We start from the raw sequence: 20,144 nt of genomic DNA, 5'->3' as shown, positions 1-20,144 counted from the left end.
GTATTTTTTAAAAAAATAAGAAGATTATAATTTTAGGTGAATAAGTCTATTATTAAAAGAATAAAGTTGAATGATATATCATGTCAGCTATGAGAGAAAGCGATTTTTGAGGTATTTTGTATTTCTTTTTAAGAAAAATAGTGATAGTTGACTAGTATTTTGGTCCTAATAATAATTGAAATAAAAGTGATATTTGAATGTAATTTTAAAAACTTGAGTGATCATTTAAGGAAATAATTTAATTATTAATAAATAAAATTTTAAAAAGGTAATTTGTGAGGCTTGTCTTATTCTTCATGTTTAATAGTCAAGTCAAATCAAATCAAGTGAAATTCATTTTTTAGAAATTTTTTTTACTCCTTTTTTGGCATAATACATAAATATGATCCTTAACTTGATTTCAGTTAACAACTATGCTCCAACTTTGAGTGTGCACAAATAGACACTTAAACTTGTATAAAATTGAACAAGTAGACACACGTGTCGTACATGCCATAATACACATAGGACGCCACATATGACACAAAACTACCATGTAGGACGCCATATAAGATGAATGTGTTTATTTGTTCAATTTAATATAAGTTTAAATGCCTACTTGTACACAACCAAAATTGAAAACCGTAATTAACAACTGAAGCTAAATTAAAGATCACATTTATGTGTTATGCGTTTTTTTTTGTCCTAATTCCCAAATAAAAATATAGATATTTTTTTATTATTTATCTTTTTTTTTTAAAAAAAAAGGACCATCAAAGAAAATAAACAGGTAAGCAAAGTATTATAGGCATGTAAGAAGGGATCTCATCTTACAGTTGCTGCTGCGTTCAGACAGAAAAATAGCAAGAGATAGAGAGACAGACATCAGCTCTGTTTGTTGTCCGCTCCGCTGAGTAGATAGATACTTGTTCCGAAACGCTGTCGATCAAGCTCTCTTTCTGGTTTGTATCTGATTCTCTTTACTTTTCATCTTTCTTCTCTTATATATCGTTAATCTCTAGGGTTCCGGATTCTTGTTTTTGATTGATCAAATCAGGAAACTGGTAAAAACTTTTGTACTTCATCTCATCAATTTTAGAATTTTCTCTGTTACTTGCTATGTATAGGAGTTTCAGGTATATATATGAAGTTGTACTGTCTATGTTTATGCTCTCACTCCTGTTTAGGCATATGGTAATTCATGATCTATTTTTTAGCATAACCAACTTCATAGAGCAAGATTTTTTTTTTTTTTCATTAGAGAATGCAGGACGTTTTCGTTGGTTGAGTTTTCAGATACGCTGTGATGGCCACTTGATTACAAGTTTCTGAATAATATCTTTGTTGATTTGACACTTTTCTGTGTACAGAGACATGTATTCAGCTTGTTATCCTCTTTAGTTATTACTGAACAAAAGCAACATCACTTATCCTCAATTGCAAACTAATTTGGGTTGGCTAGATGAAATGTTTCTATGCCTGAGCTCTAAGTTTTTCAGTTGATTCATTTGGTTTTCCGTGGATTGGTTAATTAGAATAATCCTTGATGAGTTCATGGACAGTTCACAAAAAGAATCAAGGCTACTATAAATTTTAGCATATGTGGCTAAAGTTGATGGCTTTATGGACAGTTCTCCCAAGTCCCACCTTGTTCCCCCGTATCATTGATAGTCCCTTTTATTTTCATTTGTACCCTTCCAGACACCACTTTGTTCCACACATTTATTTCCTTTTTAAGCATCTTCAGCTTTTTTGCTAGCCGGAATGACAATTTTTCCACCACATTGTAGTTGTTCCAACATCTAACCATTTTTTCATGAAGTTTGTCTCTCCTAACCGCATGTTCTCTAATCTAAAGGGAGTTCTTCTCTTCCACCATCTAACAAAATGGATGAATGATCCTATGCCAACCTCATAAGGATAGTTTGTATAATTTTTGGAGCAAACTCCTTCCATGAGGCAGACACCTAGAACGAGTCTCTATCTAAAAGATGAATCCTACGACCTAACTCAAGTGAAAGCAGCACCTGTCAATGGAAGATTAATAAGAAAAAAGTTATCAATGCTCTGAGAACTCCTTTATTTCCCTAGGAACCACCCTACGCCTCACCCTCTCTTTCAGGAATTTGAAGGTGTTAAAATCCCCACCTTGTACCCATGAGATATTCCACTGTCCCAAAACTGTCCCCATTTCTCCCCAAAAAGCCACCTTAGACCCCTCCCAAACAGGACCATTAACTCCACCAAATTCCCATTCTGTCCCATTCCCAATATTTTAAATGTCGCTGCTACCATATAATCTCTCTTCTTCACCTCCATATCTCAATCTTCCTTTCATCCCAAAGTGACAATATCCCCCCTGCGTTTCCCTGAGCCTGTAACTGGTCATATTTCACCAACACTCTAATCCCTATCTTGATGATGACCCTTTTGTTTGTGTCACATTCATCACCTCACATTCCAACTAACAATTTTATTATCTATCAAATAACTTCTTTGGCAAACCCCCCTCCCCCCGCCCTTTCCTTCCTTATACTACCCCTCACATTTCCCATATTCCTATTCCTTCTCCCATACATCACTACTTTACCCTCCCCTTTTTGCTTGCCCTCCTTAGGTTGCCTTTTCCCACCCAAAAACTCAACATTTTCACCCGTAACTTGTCCACTTGACATATAATCTCCTTATATCTAAATAAAGCATATGAGAACACATATAAACTCATATCATATGTGTGTTTTAGATAATACACACAATTCATAAATACTAGCAATTTTCGTGACTTGAATGTATATACCTGTGTATACGTATACACTCGTCTCCTTGTTTACATAGTCACCCCCTTACTTATAGTAGACATTTGGCTTTACTTAAACATGCTTTTCTAAGGTCAATGTCTAAACATACCTGGTATCCATAAAAGCTACCGATGTAAAATAGCTTTTCCCCGCACCAAGGATTGCTAAAATTCTCAATCTATCCAAATTAATGAACCTTGGGGGTTAATTTACGTCCATTGGACCCATCTTAGAAATCTAGGCTTTGGTCAAAGTCGAATATGGGTCAATGGGGTCAAAACCCGGAACAAATTATATTAGCAGATCACCCGTAAGCTAGGGAATTTAAATCTATAGTCAAAATCCTATCTTGACTTGCTTTACTTGGTCTAATCTCAATTTAGGTGATTCAATGAGTTAGGGTTAATTCCAACTTGAAACACTAGAAAATACATGTTTTGATCTTAAAAATTCAAAGGAAAACATGTATATAATCCAAAGCTACTATTATAAACCTTACCTCAAAGACTAGGTGGTTACTTTTCAGAAAGAGTGAAATCCTGTAGCTTAGAACCCTTAAAACATGGAAAATTAGACTTAGTTTTGGCAAAATCTGGTGCGTTTAATAATGGACATTACCGCTATCACTGCATGCCTTGCACAATCGCACTGAACAAAGGTGGGCTGGCTAGGACCTAGGCATTGGCTTACACAATCACTGAAGATGGGACATGATCACGCTGCAGTGATTGGCCACTTAGCCTATCGGGATCTTCATGCACGATTGTGCAATACTGAGGGATAGCATTGTTTGCAATTGTGCAGGGTGACCGTGATCGTGGTGCACAAGTTGACAACAATAGACTGAATCTGCAGTTTTTGTTCCAATGGTCCAAAAACCTCACCCAAGCTCCTTTGGTCTCAAACCAAACCACCCCAACAAGTCCCAAATGATAAAAACAACTTGTAGAAAGTCTCAAAACATTAGTTTAGGCGTAAAGACTCAAAATAAGGGGTTTGACTGTATCACAATAGAGGCAAATGATCTTTATAGTTATACAAATTAATTTGAGATTAAGACTATAATGTTGTGGTTCCACTTACATTGAGATTGGGTAGGGGCAAGTCTGAGGTTTTAGGAGCCTGCAGTTTTAAAACCCTTAATTTGCCTTAAAAGAGAAGTTACTACCAGTATTGGAATGGAATTGGCTTGAACTGAGAGAATATGTAAAGGATCTATATTGAAGCTTGGGATCGAAGCTTAGTTGATTGATTGATTTGACAACTTTTTCCAGTTTCTCTGCCAAGATAGTAAAAGATAAGGTAGGATGCAATGAAAGAGGACTGTTTTCTCTTCTATTTTTCTTTCAATACCTATTTTAACAAACCAAGAAATGGAAGAGACAATTTCTTCGTTTGCCCTTCCCTCTTCTAGTTTACAACGAAACATGGTTATACATGCCTCGAGATGTATCAGTTTAATGGATAATTGTTGGATACTCTTATTTTCTTCTGCAATATAACTGCCACATATATTTTTTCTGTTTTTTTACTGCAGATTTTTCACCTTATTTTCACATTTGTTTGTCATTTGATTGTTAGTCAGGGGTCGAAAGAAACTTGGAGAAGATGGTTAGCAACGGTGCTGAAGATGTGCAGATTTGTGGAAGTGGTGAGGCTGAATGTCCTGAGACCACAGTTGAGATAAAGATAAAGATGTTGGACTCACAGACGTATACATTGCGAGTGGATAAATGTGTAAATATCTATTGCTTTTATTTTCAATTCTTTGAGAAAAAGAGCTGTGCTACCTATCAAACAGGGGGGACAATAAAAACATCAAGGCCAATCGGTCTATTTGTAATTTGTTTATATAGTTCTTCAAACAGTAGAATTTCAAGTAATCGTTGCTCCATATACACCGATTTTCTGTATCTGTGAGAGTTGCCAATGTGCATTCTTGTTGGATATTGGAATACAATCACAAAGACCAATCATGCTCTTGAACTAAGAGTTTAAAAGTTGACTGTAGTATTATCTGTTTGACTTTTAGAATATTCTGACACTCATTCTAATACCTTTTGTCAATTCCAATACAGGTGCCAGTCCCTGCATTGAAGGAACAAATTGCGACAGTTACTGGTGTCTTGACAGAACAACAACGGCTCATATGCCGTGGAAAAGTGTTGAAGGATGACCAGCTGCTTTCCGCTTACCGTATCCTTTTGACTCTCATGTGTTTTAGGAACATAGCATGCACCTAATATACGATTTAGGAATTTGAGTTCCTTCACGGATTTGCAAATAGATGTGGAAGATGGTCACACTTTGCATCTGGTTGTGAGGCAACCTTCATCAGACAGTACCCCTGATCCCCAAGGTTTGTTATGATTTGGACAAACTATTGAATTCCATTTGAAAATAGACATGAAGAACTATAGCTTCAGAGAGTCGTATGAACTTCCATTGTGTTAGTCTTCATTCTTGTTGTCTTGATTTATCTTATAATCCTTCAACTTTGGGGAGCTAGAAAGCTTGGGAAACTTGATTATTAATGGATGTAATCGAAGTCGGACAGTACTGGAAAATGTACAGAAGACAATACCATGATAAATGCTTTACATGGGTTCTGTCATGTCGTGAGTTCCTTATAACCATTAAGTTTAAAATTGCAGCAACTGCTTCTGCATCAAGTGCTGGGTACAGTCAAGGAAACCGAGTGAGTCCTGGTGTGGTAGTTGGAACCTACAGCTCATCTGATCATGGAGATGGAATTTTCCCTGATTTGAATCGCGTAGGCATTATCATTCTTTCTTCCTTTTCATGATGTATTTGCTGTCAGAATTCAGGAGATGGAACTCATTTTTTCTGTTTCATATTTTAAGATTGTAACAGCTGTGCTTGGATCTTTTGGAATTGCAAGCGCTGGCGGTGGGAATGCGGGGATTGATCTCCATGTAAGTATCAAAGGTTTCACTCATGATCCTATGCTGTAGTTTGTCCTTTTCCCTTTTCTATGGATGATTGAAATATGTGGTTTAAAATTATCCCATGGACAAAATCTCTCAGCCGGAAACTTTCTTTTGTCTTCTCAGGCCAAGCTATCACCTTCTGTGCTAGCTTTCACCCTTATTTCTTTCACCTTTTCAGAATTTAGAACCACAAATTTTACATGGGGGAAGAAAGGATTTACCTTTACGCTAGATTTAAATCGTATGACATCTCTAAGTTCAGTTCTAGGTCAGGAACATGGTTTGAATGGACTGAGCGTAGCAGGTATGAGGAAAGTAACTTTAAGCCTTAAAGTCATGAGATGGCTAGTCCAAGTACTTATTGAAGCTTCAAAGGAGCAAAGAATGACAGTTGGGAGATGGAAAACAAAGCATCACTTTGCTGAATTCTTTTGCACTCTTAAATACAATGAGCATGGTAGGTATGCCAGGTTTATTGCAGTACAAGGGGGCAGCAGGTCAGTTATTATAACTCCTGAGACTACATTAAATGATGCATGGATAGAAACAGCTCAGAAAGTTACAAAATTCATTGGGGTCTCAGAAAGGGGTGAGAAAACAGCAGTTATTGGACAACATCAGATCAAATCTTCTTTTGTTGAAGCCAACAGAAGCAATAAATGGGAGACAGAAGCAATTAAAGGTTTGACACCACAGATCACTCCCTGCAGAATCACCCTCCCTGGAAGCTCTATAGTTTCAGAAGACGATGTGCTTGGCAGATGTATTGTGGGGAAACTTTTGGACATGAGCAAGAAACGCCAACTCTGACTGACATATAGAGATGGGTTTGCAGTATGTGGAAGCCTTCTCACGGAATCAACATATATGTTATGAATGACTCCCAGTTTCTGGTTGAGCTTCCATCTAGGAAGGAAGCAGAGCATGCCATCAATGTTGATTGGAAATGGAAGAAATCCAAATTGTCACTAAAATAGTGGTCCCCCACTGCTGGATGCTGGCCGAATGAGGTGGCAAGAAGCTAGGTATAGATCCATATTTATGCTCTGCCTCTAAACTTGTGGTCGTAAATCACCTTCAAGCAGATCGGAGAGATGTGTGGGGGTTGGATTGAAACAGAGGATGAAACAACTCCCAAAAATCATGCTTTGGGCTAGAATTAAAGTTAGGGGAGACAGAGTAGAAGTCCCAAGAGAGGTGGAAATGGGAAGTGACAGTTATATTTTCAAATTACTGATTTGGTGTGAGATTCCGACAACCGTAGGAAAAAGATGATTAAATAAGAGGATACCTTCAGTGCGACACCCCACCCCAGCTTAGGATAAGAAGTCCCACATTGGCAAAACATAGGAGAGATGTTGGGTATATAAGTAAGTAAGTTGTACATCCTAGTGATGCATTTTAAATCCGTGCAGTCACCCAGAGCAGACAATAGAGACAGTGGAAAACATAGAGAAAGACTTGGGTGCAGAGGTACAAGGTAATGATAAGGGCGAGATCAGTGTGGCGTTGGGAAAAGATGAATCTCCAATGGCGATTCTAAACACAAACCCAAAGGGGTAGAGTTGGGTAGTGGAAGTTGCGGAGCCACTTCAGATGCAACCCCAAACCACAACCCTTGATAAAGAAATGGATGCAACTATTTGGGTTCATCAAAATTTGATCAAGTTGACCAAATTGATTGGGGTGAGAATTTAGGGACATGAGGAGGCAGTAATGGAACTCTTGAGACGAATTGATAGTAGTAGACATATGAGAATGATGGAGAAGGAATTCAAGAAAATTAGATTCAAAGGTGTACAGGAACTAAAAGACCTAGTATCTTTTGACGTGAAATTTAAGGACAATGGTAACAAGAGCAGGGGAAAGAGTTTGACAACAAATGACTCATGAATTTCCAACTTGTTTCATGGAATGTAAGGGGTCTGAATGAGAGGGATAAAGGAAGATTAGTGAAGAGTTTGGTTATAGATTGGAACACAGATATCCTCTGCCTCCAAGAAACCAAATTGGAGGGGGATGTAAAGAGATGATTAATCAAATATGGGGATGTAGATGGGTGAGGTATGCATATCTGAAGGCTAATGGTTCAAGGTGGGAATTTAATTGTTGTGGGACAGTAGCGTGTGGAAAGGGGAGGTTCTAGAAATTGGAGCTTATACTATTACTTGCAAATTTGAACTCTTCTTCAGGAATAATCTTGTCATTTAACAGGTGTAAATGCCCCTAATTGTGGCATTGAAAGTAGAATAGTATAGGATGAAATTAGTGCAGTTAGGGGTCTGATGGAAGGATCCTGAGCTGTAATATAGTTAGATACCCCACAGAAAAGAGTAATTGCAAGAGAAGATCCAAACATATTGTGGAATTTTTTGACTCTTTAGAAGATATGAAGCTGATTGATCTTAACTTGGAAAGGAGGAAATCTACACATGGTTTACAGGGGATAACTACCTCACAACATCTAGGGTTGACAGAACTCTTATTTTAGAGGAATGGGCTGACAAATTCAGCAACATATAACAAATTCTAATACAAAGACTGGTTTTAGATCACAATCCAATAGCTTTGCAATGTGGAATATGGGCACATAATAAATCTTCTTCAAAGTAGAAAAAGTGGTGTCCGGGAACTGTAGTATTTATGGACAGAGGCAGGTACTGATGGAGTTCTTTTAGCCCTCAGGGAAGCCAGACTTCATCCTCGTTTATAAACTCAAAGCTCTCAAATCAAAGCTTAAGGAGTGGAGTTTAAGTTATCAAGGACATCTCAGCTCTCAGAGAAGGAATCTACTTGGGCAAATATCTGAATGAGAGGCTATCCTGGATCACAGACTATTAAATGAGGAGGAGAATGTGAGGAAAGCTGCACTGTTTATGTAGTATGAGGAGCTTGTCAAAATTGAAGAAAAAGAAATTTTATGAAGTCAAAGATCCAGGATACAATGGCTAAAAGAAGGTGATAAGAACACCAAGTTCTTCCACAAATGCTCATAAGAGATGCAACAATATAGACCAGCTGATGATTCAAGGAGAAATTATTGAAGATCCATCAAGAATTAGAGAGGAGATCATTGACTTTTATCAGAAGTTATATATAGAAACAGAGAGCTGGAGACCTGTTTACAATTTTGCGTACTGCCCCGCTATTTCAGAGCAAGAAAAGGAGACTTGGCAATTTACATTTGAAGAACAAGAGGTTTTGTGGTGTATTAGACACAAAGCCCTAGGATCTTATGGATTCACTATGGATTTCATCCTCACTTGTTGGTAGATAATGAAACAAGACATTATAGATGCATTCAGGATTTTTCATGAACATGAGGTATTTGAAAAGAGCTTTAATGCAACTTTTATAGCTCTAATCCCAAAAAGGAAAGGAGTTTAGTAATTGAGAGACTTCAGGCCTATTAGTTTGATAGGAAGTATCTATAAGCTGTTTCCAAAGGTACTGACTGAGAGATTAACAAAGGTGATGGCAAAACTGGCAGATTCTCAACAAATGACTGTTATCAAGGGGAGGCAAATATGGATGCTATGTTAATGTCTAAAGAAGTTGATTCAAGAGTCAAACAGAATAAACATGGAATATTATGCAAGATTGATATAGAAAAGGCATATGATCATGTCAACTGGGGTTCTTACTGGAGATTATAAAGAGGATGGGCATTGGAGGAACATGAATCAATTGGATCAGGCATTGCATTTCCACAATATGCTTTTTAGTTTTGATCAATGGCTCTCCTCTTGTTTTTTCGAAGCTCAAAGAGGGCTAAGACAAGGTGATCCCTAGTTCCCCTTCTTGTTCATTTTGGCAATGGAAGTTTTAAACAATATAGTTAAAAAAACTGCTAAGCACATTGACTGGATTAATGGTTTTGAAATGGATAGGAGGGACAACATTAGCATGAAGATCACACTTACAATATGCAAATGACACTCTAATTTTCTGTGATGCAAATGTGGGTGAACTGAAGTATCTGAGGGTGATTTTGGTTCTATTTGAATCTGTGTATACTGTCTGGTCTGCACATCAATTGGAGGAAGAGCTCACTGTATCCAATTAATGAAGTCAATGATATGGAGTTCCTAGCCTCAACACGGGGAGGAGAAGTAGGGTCCTTCCATCTGTATATCTTGGTATGCTTTAAGAGCTAAATCCAAATACAAGGAAATCTGGAATGGTGTCATTGAGAAGTGTGAGAAGAAACTATCCAGTTGGAAGTCCCAATACTTGTCACTAGGTGGAAGGGGTCGTTTGGTTTGAATGCAAGTTATGTTGGGAAGTCCCAATAATCTTATGTGTTGTTCCATTATGGTCGCGTTGCATGGTTTGACCATATTCTATGTCGATCTTCTAATGCATCGACCCACAGGTGTGAAATTCTGGTGAGTGTTAAAAAGGGACGAGGTAGACTTAAATCATCTCTCGGGAAAGATAGGACGCAATGAAAAGATTTATATAGGCGATACCAAATCTCTTGGGAATTTATTTTAGTCATGTTTATACATTTACTTTAGGTCCTATGCTTTCTAAGGGTTTTTTATCCCTATTTTATATTCCTATTCATTCTATAAGACTTATCTCCCTATTGTATATTCTTATGCCAATAAATATAGAGAACTTCAAGTACTTATCATTTTTATTTTTTGAAATGTTGGCCCGAAATGAATTTAATTGTTGAACATGGTTAGTGTGGATCTATATAGCCAATCCAACTGGTTTGGAACTGAGGCAAGTAGTTTTTCCATTATGGTCGTTATGTAGGGACTAAGTAGCCTGGTCTTAATGAACACACATCCCATATGTGGGGTTGGGAGGAGTTTCAGTCTTGGCCGTAGGATAATCATTTGTGACTTTGTAAACATGCATGCTATATTCTTTGCAGGGTTTTGGTCCGGCAAGTCTAGGAAATATTAGAGATTCTGGTAGATCACAGACTGAACAAGCTGATACAAGGGATCAATCCAGCGTCACTACTAGTGCTTCTGCACGTCCGACGGATGTCCCTCTGCAAGCACCGGTAAATTTTGCATCAATTATTTCGACTTCAAATTCTCCTTCATGTTTTTGGGGCACACTCTTCATTCAACATGTAACCAACATGTTGACCGTCTCATGCATCATTTCAGATGACAGAACATTGTTCATATGTTTTTGTCCTCCATCTCCTCTGTTTTCCACGTTAATATCTTTGTTCTTTTCATGCAGGTTATTCCTGATTCTCTTACAACCTTGACCCAGTACTTGAGCCATTTAACTGCAGAGTTCAGAGCCAATGGTAAAAGTCCCTTTCTCTTCTTTTACATATACTCGCCTCCTCAGGAGGGGGGGGGGGGGGGGGGGTAAGAGCTATTCTTATTAACTGACCTTTGATGTTGGCAGTTAGAGGACAAAGTGAGACTACACAATCTGCTGGTGTACATGTAGCAGATAGAACAGCTTTGGAGGCTACCACTCATTCAATCGGAGAGAGGGGATTTCCGACACCTGCATCCTTGGCGGAAGTGATTATTTTGACGAGACAATTATTCATGGAACAAGTGGTAGAGTGTTTGTCGGTATGTGCTTGTACTTTTAGTAGTTTCTATTTAAAACTTCTAATATCTGGTAAGAGTATTTTTTAACGCTCCTGGACTTTGGTCAGAGGGAAGAGTGCAATTCCTGATGTGTGGTTGGGCGTATCACGGGCTCTAACCCTATTGCGGAATATTTCTTGGTTTTATATATATATATATACACACTTGGCGGAGTTTTCGCCTTAGGGAAGGATAGAGTCTTGAACCCAACTGAGTGAGGGGTTATATGATGAAATCAATAGGCAAGCAAGAGGTGTAGCATTAAAAATTTAATTCATGAATGAAAAGCTGATGTTTATTGCTTTCAAGAGACAAAAATTCAAGGAGATACCAAGAATTTGGTTAAAGAATTGTGGGCTAACAGAGGGGTCAGATTCTGTCAACTGGTAGCTGGTGGGACAAGGGGAGGTATCCTAATTCTATGGGATGAGAAAGTATGGACAGGAGAAGTAAGTTGTTTGGGGGCCTATCCTCTAAGTTCAATGGAAAGAACCAAGACCTCACTTGGTTTCTTTAGAGGTATCTATGCTCCAAACAACATAGTAGAAAGGGAAGAAGTGTGGTGGGAAGTAGGCTCAGTTAGAGGACTGTTTGATGGGCCTTGGGTAGTATGTGGGGATTTCAACAGAGTCAGATTTCCTTCAGAAAAGAGAAACTGCTCTAGTCTCACAAGAGCAATGAATGATCTGTCTAATTTCATACAAGATCCACATTTGATAGGGGGCAATTACACATGGAGGAAAGGGGATAGACATGATGTTGCTGCCAGGCTTGATAGGTTCTTATTTCTGAAGAATGGAATGAGGAATTCAAGAGCATCAAGCAGACAACCTTACACAAGGTAACCTCTGATCACACCCCCATAATGCTCCAAAGTGGGAACTGGTGGGAACCTAGAAGATCTTATTTCAAGTTCGAAAATTGGTGGTTGCAAACAGAAGGTTTTCTGGATAGAGTTAAAGTGTGGTGGAACTCTATAGTCTGTGAAGGGAGGCCAGATTTTATCTTAACTTTCAAGTTGAGAGCTTTAAAAGATAAATTGAAGGAATGGAGTAAAACTTCCCATGGGAATTTAGCAATCCAGAAACAAAGCATCCTTGATCAATTGACAGAATTAGAGGAAATTCAGGATCAAAGAGCACTAAGAAAAGATGAGACACACTCAAAGGAAGAACTCCTTGTAGATTTTGAAAACATAGCTAAATTTGAGGAAATAGCTTTGAGGCAAAGATCAATGGTTAACTGGCTGAAACAGGGTGACAACAACACTAAGTTTTTTCCACAGATCAGCAAATGCTCATAGAAGATATAACAATATTGATGAACTAATGGTGGATGGGGAAGCAACCAAAAATCCAAAAGCTATAAAGAAGGAGATTGTGGATTTCTACCAAAGATTATACACTGAGATAGAGACATGGAGACCATCTGGTGGATGCAGGGTAGACTACATAGTTGCTTTTGAAGACAACCAAATGTTACAAAAGGAATTTGAGGAACAAGAGATATGGGAATGTGTGAAACTTTGTGCCGGAGACAAAGCTCCTGTCCCTGATGGATACACCATGGCTTTTTATGTCCATTGCTGGGAAGTAATAAGGGGTGAAGTAATTAGTACAATCAGGAATTTTCATGAAAGACGTGTTTTTGAGAAAAGCTTCAACTTCTACCTATGTAGCTTTGATTCCTAAAGAGATGGGTGCTAAAGAGCTCACACATTTCAGACCTATCAGTTTGATCAGTAGTGTCTACACAAATTGGTGGACACCCAACAATTGGCTTTCATCAAAGGAAAGCAATTAATGGATGCCATCCTTATGGGAAATGAACTAGTGGACTATAGAGTCAAGCAATATACCTGGCATTCTTTGCAAGTTAGATATACTAAAAGCCTATGACCACTTTGATTGGAATTTTTTGCTGGTGACCCTCCCGAAAAGAGGGATGGATAAGATGGATGAAGTTTTGCATAAGCACAGCTAAATTCTCTGTCCTTATCAATGGTACCCCTACAAGATTCTTCTTCTCACAGAGAGGTTTAAGGCAAAGATACCCAATATCTCCTTTTCTCTTCATCATTTCCATGGAGAGTCTAAATGATATGTTGAAAATTACCCCAGAAAATAATTGGTTGAAGGGATTTAGAGCTTCAAACAGGGAAGGTTCTAACTTGGAGATTACTCTATGTTGCTGATGATACACTGATCTTTTGTGAGGCCAGTAGGAACCAACTCATGATTCTCAGGGTCATTTTTGTTCTTTTTGAAGCAATCTCAGGGTTACACATCATTTGGAATAAGAGCTTCTTATATCTAGTTAATGAGGTTCCTAATTTAACCTCATTGGCTTGGATTCTTGGTGGAAGTATTAGGGATTTACCAACTGTTTATCTGGGCATGCCATTGGGAGCTCAGAATAGGTCTATAGATATATGGAATGGGGTGGTAGAGAAGTGTGAGAAAAGGTTGGTGAACTGGAGAAGTCAATATCTTTCCTTAGGAGGAAGACTAACACTAATCAATAGTGTTTTCGACTCAATGCCTACATATATGATGTCCCTTTTACCTATCCCAGATGGGGTCATTGAGAGATTGGATGCTCTAAGAAGAAATTTTCTCTTTGAAGGAAATAGTGAAACCAAGAAATTCCACTTGGTAAAGTGGGATGCACTGATTGGGAGTAAACAAAAAGGGGGTATGGGGGTGAGGAACTTAAAAACACAGAATCAATGCCTTATAATGAAGTGGCTCTTGAGACTTGCATCTAGTGAACTGGCACTCTGGAAAGAAGTAATCCAGTTGAAATATGAAATGGCAGATCATTGGACCACCAAAATGGCCACTGACACTTACGGAATCAGCCTTTGGAGGTCCATCAGGAATCTGTGGCCAAAGCTAAGAGAGAACTGTAGTATAAGAACAAAAGATAGCTGGAAGGTTTCTTTCTGGGAAGACAACTGGCTTGAACAAGCTTCCCTTAAGGATACCTTTAATGGCATATACATCCTAAACCAACAACAAAGGGCCATTGTGGCTTAAGTTTTGTCAGAATAGGGATGGAATTTGAGCTTTAGAAGACCTTTTAATGACTGGGAGATTTTGAGGTTAGTTGAGTTCTACAGCAAGTTGGAGCAATTCAAAGGAACTTCAAATGACCTAGATAGATTGGAGTTGCAGGGCCACAGTCAAGGTAGATTCAGTGTGAAAGGGGCCTACAAACCCTCAGGGGTTGGCCTGCTGGCAATTGACTTGAGCCTTGGGGTTTGCTCCCTTTCAAGGTCTCAAGTTCGAAACCCACTGGGTGCAAACAATTTCTGAGGGCCATCGGACTGGGTAAAACCTGAATTAACCGTGGTGCACTTGCGGGAAACTCCTTGCCGAGGGCCTGTGCACCCCCGGGATTAGTCGGGGCTCAAAGAGACTCGGACACCCGGTGCAAATCAAAAAAAAAAAAAAAAAAGCTTAATGCTTATGATAATCAAATTGATGACTGGCCTTGGAAGCTTATATGGAAAGTTAAAATTCCTTATAAAAGTTTCCTGTTTTACTTGGCTTTGGCTAAACAAGCTGTGTTAACTCAAGAAAATCTCATGAAGAGGGAGATCCATCTAAGCCCTAGGTGCCTCTTTGTGAATAAAAGGTTGAGACTGTAACTCATCTATTTATACACTGCAGGATTACCTTTCAACTGTGGGAAATCTTCCTAAATATGAAGGGTCTGAGCTGGGTGATGCCAAGGAAAATAGCTCAGACCCTGAAGATCTGGAGCAGCTATGCTAACATTTCTGACCACGAGGATAGGTGGAAAATTATACCAGCTTGTATCTGGTGGTCTGCTTGGACACAAAGAAACCTCAGGTGCCACCAGAACAAGAGCAACAACATCTAGAAGATGAAGATGAATTGTTTAGTGTTGTTTCATTATTGGTGTAAACAGGAGTATATGGAAGATATGGAAGATCTAGAAACAGTTATAGATGTCTTAAGCTCTTTGTAATTTTTTGTTAAAGGATTGAAGATCTTCTGGATACTCTACCTGAATTGTAATTAGGAAACCTGATTTTCTGGTTGTAACTTTCTCAAAAAATAAATAAATGGTTAACTTATATATAAACATAAATAATTAAAAGCTTTGGTAGTGAAATATACTTTTGTAGATGTTCTTTCAAATTAAACCACACAAAACATTACTGGAGAAGTCAATAAACTTAAATTGTTCTTACTTTAAGCTTTATTTTTCTTTCAAAAGATGCATGTTAAGAAATAACATTTTTTTACTTTTTCTTAATTCAATGAACGTTTTTATGGAATCAACATGTAATAACTTTTTCATGTTGAACTTAACTATTTTATCCTAAATTATATGAAATATTGATTATCTCATACTTTGCAAAATATTTTAATATTAACAAAAGTGAAAAATGTACTTTTGAGGAAACTGGTGGAAAAATATTGGGAAAAGAAAAGGGACTTGCTTATGGTGTTCATTGAGCTTGAAAAGACTTACGACAAAGTCCCGAGGGAAGTCCTCTAGAGATGCCTAGAGGTTAGAGATATACCGGTAGCTTACATTAGGGGGTTGTACTGTTGCGCCAATTGATTTTCGTGTGTCTCATTTTCTGACCTTTGGTGCAGCAATTTTCGACATTGCTAGAGAATCAAGCAAATGTGACAAATCCTGGGGAGAGAATGAGAATTCAATCATATGCTTTGAGAACAGGAGGTCTTTTCCGAAACATAGGTGCTATGCTACTTGAGCTTGGTCGAACGACAATGACATTGCGAATGGGCGAAACACCAGTATGTTTTCTCTTTCAAGAGTGTGGTATCACCCTTTCTGTGGTTATTTCCCAGATTTTTTGTTTTCTCTTTTCATCCTGCTATACGAAGGTAAAAAGTATTGACAAGGGAAAAACAACCGTAGGATGATGCTGTGGTGAATGCTGGACCCGCTGTCTTTGTGTCCACTGCTGGCCCCAATCCTATAATGGTTCAGGTTATTTTCTTGTCAGATATATACTTTATTATGCAGCCGATTGTGTGGATGCTTGACATCTGTTCCTTTGATTGTGTAGCCATTACCTTTTCAGCCGAATACAAGCTTTGGGGCTGTTCCTGTTGGAACTGTACAAAATAATACTGGATTTTCTGGGGGATCTGTTAGTTCTGGCTTTATTCCAAGGAATATTGACATTAGAATACGAACAGGTTACTTTTTCTTGTTTGCGTTTATTATGCTGCTGCTAGTTACAAAGACTGCATGCTTATCTTCTCTTTTACTCACTCATCTGTATCATTAGGTTCATTTATGGCTTCAAATCCGAATCGAAGAGAGCCTGCTGGTGGTTCACAGCAACCAGGGCAAGCTGGTCAAGCAGCTTCTATTGGTGGAAGTTCTGATCAACAGAACACTGGAGGCACTAGAAGCTCTTCTGCCAGGGAGTCAGCAGTGCGGGTAGTTCCTATTAGGACTGTAGTTACTGCAGTTCCCGCTTCCGTTGGGCGTTCAACTTCTGATTCAGTTCGAAATCCCATGGGAATATTCTATCCAGTTTTAGCTAGAGTGCAACATGTCAGTTCTGGGAATTCTAACAATTCAGGAGCTTCTCAAGAATCTGATCAAAATAATTTACATGGTGTTGAGACTCGAGACCCAGCTAATCCTGATTCTGCTGGGCAACAGCAAAATGCTGGACTTCCTAATGTTGAAGGTAACCAATTTTTTTTTGTAATTATTACTTCCTGTTGGTTTATCTATAAAGCGCTTGCAATTTTTTGGCTCTGAACGTGGTGCTAAATCTTATGAGGTAGAAGATGGTTGCACTTCGACAAGTTTTGTGGACTTTCTGTAGATATCTTCACACTTGACAGTGTGAACATATCCAACATCTGTTATCATAAAGTTGCGGTATATATTACTGGTCACGAATTCGACCTTTTTTCATTAACTTTCGTCGGTCACTGTCATATATTGTCCAAATAGATTTCCTTTCTTGTCTAGTGTATCAATCTTCCATCTTAGAAGGATACATTTTTCATGATGCATATTTCCAGGTTTGTATGAACTAAATATAACTGAGTCTTTGACATGTCAGTTGCATCAATATTCTTCGTATGCTCCAGTTTGATATAAAGGAGTTAAAAGTATTTATGGTCAAATCTGGTAGAGTTGTTGTTTATATCTGAGTTCCAAGAGAGGAACAGGTGATAATTCAATGTGGTTATATGGCTGTCATTTACTTGGTCGGACATTGCTTTTAATTTTCCGTTTTGAGTATATAAGCTTATGCAAAAACTATCTCTACGTATTTGATATGTCACAATGGTTTCAGGTAACTTTAGCTCATTCAGTGAAGCATCAAATGGTGAAGAGTTTTCTGCTCAGTACCAAAGTAGTGTTGACCAACTGCTGAGGTCATTATTCTCTGGTGAATCTGTTCATCCTGAGAATGTTAATGATCGTGGTGTGAGTATGAATTCCTCTAGTGGAGATGGTGTGGAAGCTGAAAACAATAGTAATTCTCAGGAGACAGAAGCAGCAGGAGATGAAGGGGTTTTTCTATCAAATATTCTACGTCATATCATACCAATTATTTCTGAAACCAATGGAACATCATCTGCTAATTTACCTAGTGAACGATCAAATATGGCTGAAGATAGAAGCGATGGTCGTCAAACACAGGTATATTTATCTGCTTGACATCTTATTTTCTTACATGAAGCCAAATTTGAAATCAAGGTTGATTTGAAAAGAGACTTAATAGTTTGCAACACTTATCACTTGTAGAATTGAAAGCTTTCCACAATAGACTATATATTTCAGCATCATTTGCTTTTCTGCAGGCGCAAGAAAACACAGAGAATGCAAGTTCTTCACATCAGCGCCGTGATCCTCCACTGCCACCAAGCTCAAAGCGTCAAAAGGTAATTTCCCCTTTATCCTAACCAGAAAAGAGGACAGAGAAGGCCCTGAATGCATTCAAAGTAAAATTGAAAGAAAAAAAAAGAAACAAATAGATGGAAGGAAGAGTAGTAGTAGGGAGAGAGCAAGGAAAGGATAATATTGTCATTGTTCTGAACTGAACTAGGATTGTTTGTTGTAATCACCATGTATGATAGACTAGATTATCATCTTGTACCTGAAATAGGAAATTCTGGTATTCCAAAAGAGTTGGGCTTTCAATCAGTCGATTGTGGAAGATTGATCTTAGTGATATATAACACATAAAATCTTTCTTTCAGGTTAACGTCCTCACCGGATTGTCTTCAGTGATTTAAAAAAAATTTAATTACTTCTCCTTCATTAGAAGTCAAGAAGATTTAAAAAAAAAAAAAGAATTGTTGAATTATAGTGAACACATGATAAAAACGGACATGTGGTTGGACCTGAAATGGGTCCATTAGGGTATCCATTGTAAAGTAGGGTCCTCCAAGGTGTGTAAGAGCTCTCTTCAACCTACTCATGGCTAGATCGATCAGTTTCGAGTCAAATAGGAAGAACTAGAAGATTCCACCTCTACAAAGCTCCTACACCTAATGTCTTAAGCCGTTGTTCCCATTTGCTCGTTGACCCATCATGCAAAAGGTAGGCTATTAGAGTGAGCCAATAGTCTTGTTAGGATAACCAGAGTGGATGATCTTAGTTCGACTTTACTGCCATTGTGTTCTTATTGGATCAGTTATCCTATGAACTTGTTGAACGTTCCAGCTTACAGTAGGAGCACCATCTTTGGGTTTTTGGTGTTCTTTTATGAAGTACTGATCTGAAGTTGGTGGTCTTTTACTAGATTTTACCTGATTTGTATGTCAACCAGTCTTGAATATAATATATCTGGTTTATGGTGCAGGGGGAGTGATTTCGAGATTTCGTGGTTTCAGCCACAAAATGTAATGCGGCTTTGTGTTGTATCTACTTTATGGTGCAGCGGAACTGCTTTGAGGTTTTGTTGGTGATATTTGGATTTGCAAAACAAATTGAAACGTTATTTTATCAGCTGCAGATTATAGAATGAATATTTACTCCTTTCATTTGATGATTGTAAATTGAGATAGCAAAAGGAAATGCAACTAATGTATTGAGCTATGAAGAAATAAATTAGAAGGAAGTATAGGGCAATTCTCCTCCTTTGCGTACACACCGACTCATGAGTAAATAACAAGAGGACTGGAAATGGAAAATTTAGACCTTAGTTAAGCCAAAAAAATGAAAATAACTAAACTTCGATTACCTTTACTAGATGGGATACTTGGAAAAATTACAAGTTGGATCAACCAGGTTTCTCTCATATGTTGATAGGGTTACTCAGATCAAGAGTCTACTCCTCTATTTAAAACAAACATTATGATCACAAGTATTTATGTTGCCAAAGCTGGTTGTGGGGATGAATTAATAAAGCATGACATTAGAGACAATTAAATGAAAGGTGTCAATTAAGTCTTGGTTTGGTTTTTTGTAACACTTTGACCAAAAAAGGGTCAAATTCATTTTAAAATGTAATTAAGTAAATCTGGGATAAAATTAACATTTTCAAAACTTTCTAATCTTTTATAAAATACAAAAAAACACTTCATTTTTCAAGTTTTATAATTCTATCCAAACCATTTTTAAAAAAAAAGTAAAAGAAAATAGAATTTTCTGTTCTTCTCCCAACTTTCTCTCTTCTTCTTCTTCCTTAGAAAATTCGAAAATCCGACTGTCAAAACAAATATTCTCCCCCATTATCTTATCTTCCTCCTCATCTACGACCGTGACTCTCTCATCTTTCTAAACTGAAGATTGTGTTCGAGTTAAAATGGGTAAGTAATTTTTTTGAAAGAATTTTACAATTTTCGAACAAT

The 20,144-nt window shown here is 37.8% G+C and overlaps 1 protein-coding gene across 2 annotated transcripts; it reads left to right on the top strand.

Moving 5' to 3' along the window:
- Nucleotides 1-790: 790 nt before the first annotated feature.
- On the top strand, nt 791-19,439 carry LOC102593923 (uncharacterized). 2 transcript variants are annotated; one of them, XM_006355848.2, is made up of 16 exons: nt 791-941; nt 4,363-4,514; nt 4,856-4,973; nt 5,065-5,136; nt 5,432-5,550; nt 5,642-5,713; nt 10,617-10,751; nt 10,940-11,009; nt 11,114-11,289; nt 15,942-16,106; nt 16,231-16,302; nt 16,382-16,514; nt 16,607-17,017; nt 17,639-17,988; nt 18,150-18,230; nt 19,154-19,439. In XM_006355848.2, exons 2-16 carry the CDS (start codon nt 4,386-4,388, stop codon nt 19,160-19,162), a joined length of 2,112 nt encoding a protein of 703 aa, XP_006355910.1. In that variant the 5' UTR covers nt 791-941; nt 4,363-4,385; the 3' UTR covers nt 19,163-19,439. The 2 variants fall into 2 exon arrangements, with proteins under 2 accessions (XP_006355910.1, XP_006355909.1); XM_006355847.2 differs by having other exon boundaries at nt 4,359-4,514.
- Nucleotides 19,440-20,144: the final 705 nt, after the last annotated feature.

Source organism: Solanum tuberosum, unplaced genomic scaffold, assembly GCF_000226075.1.
Source record: "Solanum tuberosum cultivar DM 1-3 516 R44 unplaced genomic scaffold, SolTub_3.0 scf00209, whole genome shotgun sequence".
NCBI lineage: Eukaryota > Viridiplantae > Streptophyta > Magnoliopsida > Solanales > Solanaceae > Solanum > Solanum tuberosum.
Note: the sequence above shows the minus strand (reverse complement) of the source record. Positions and strands in the feature narration are given on the sequence as shown.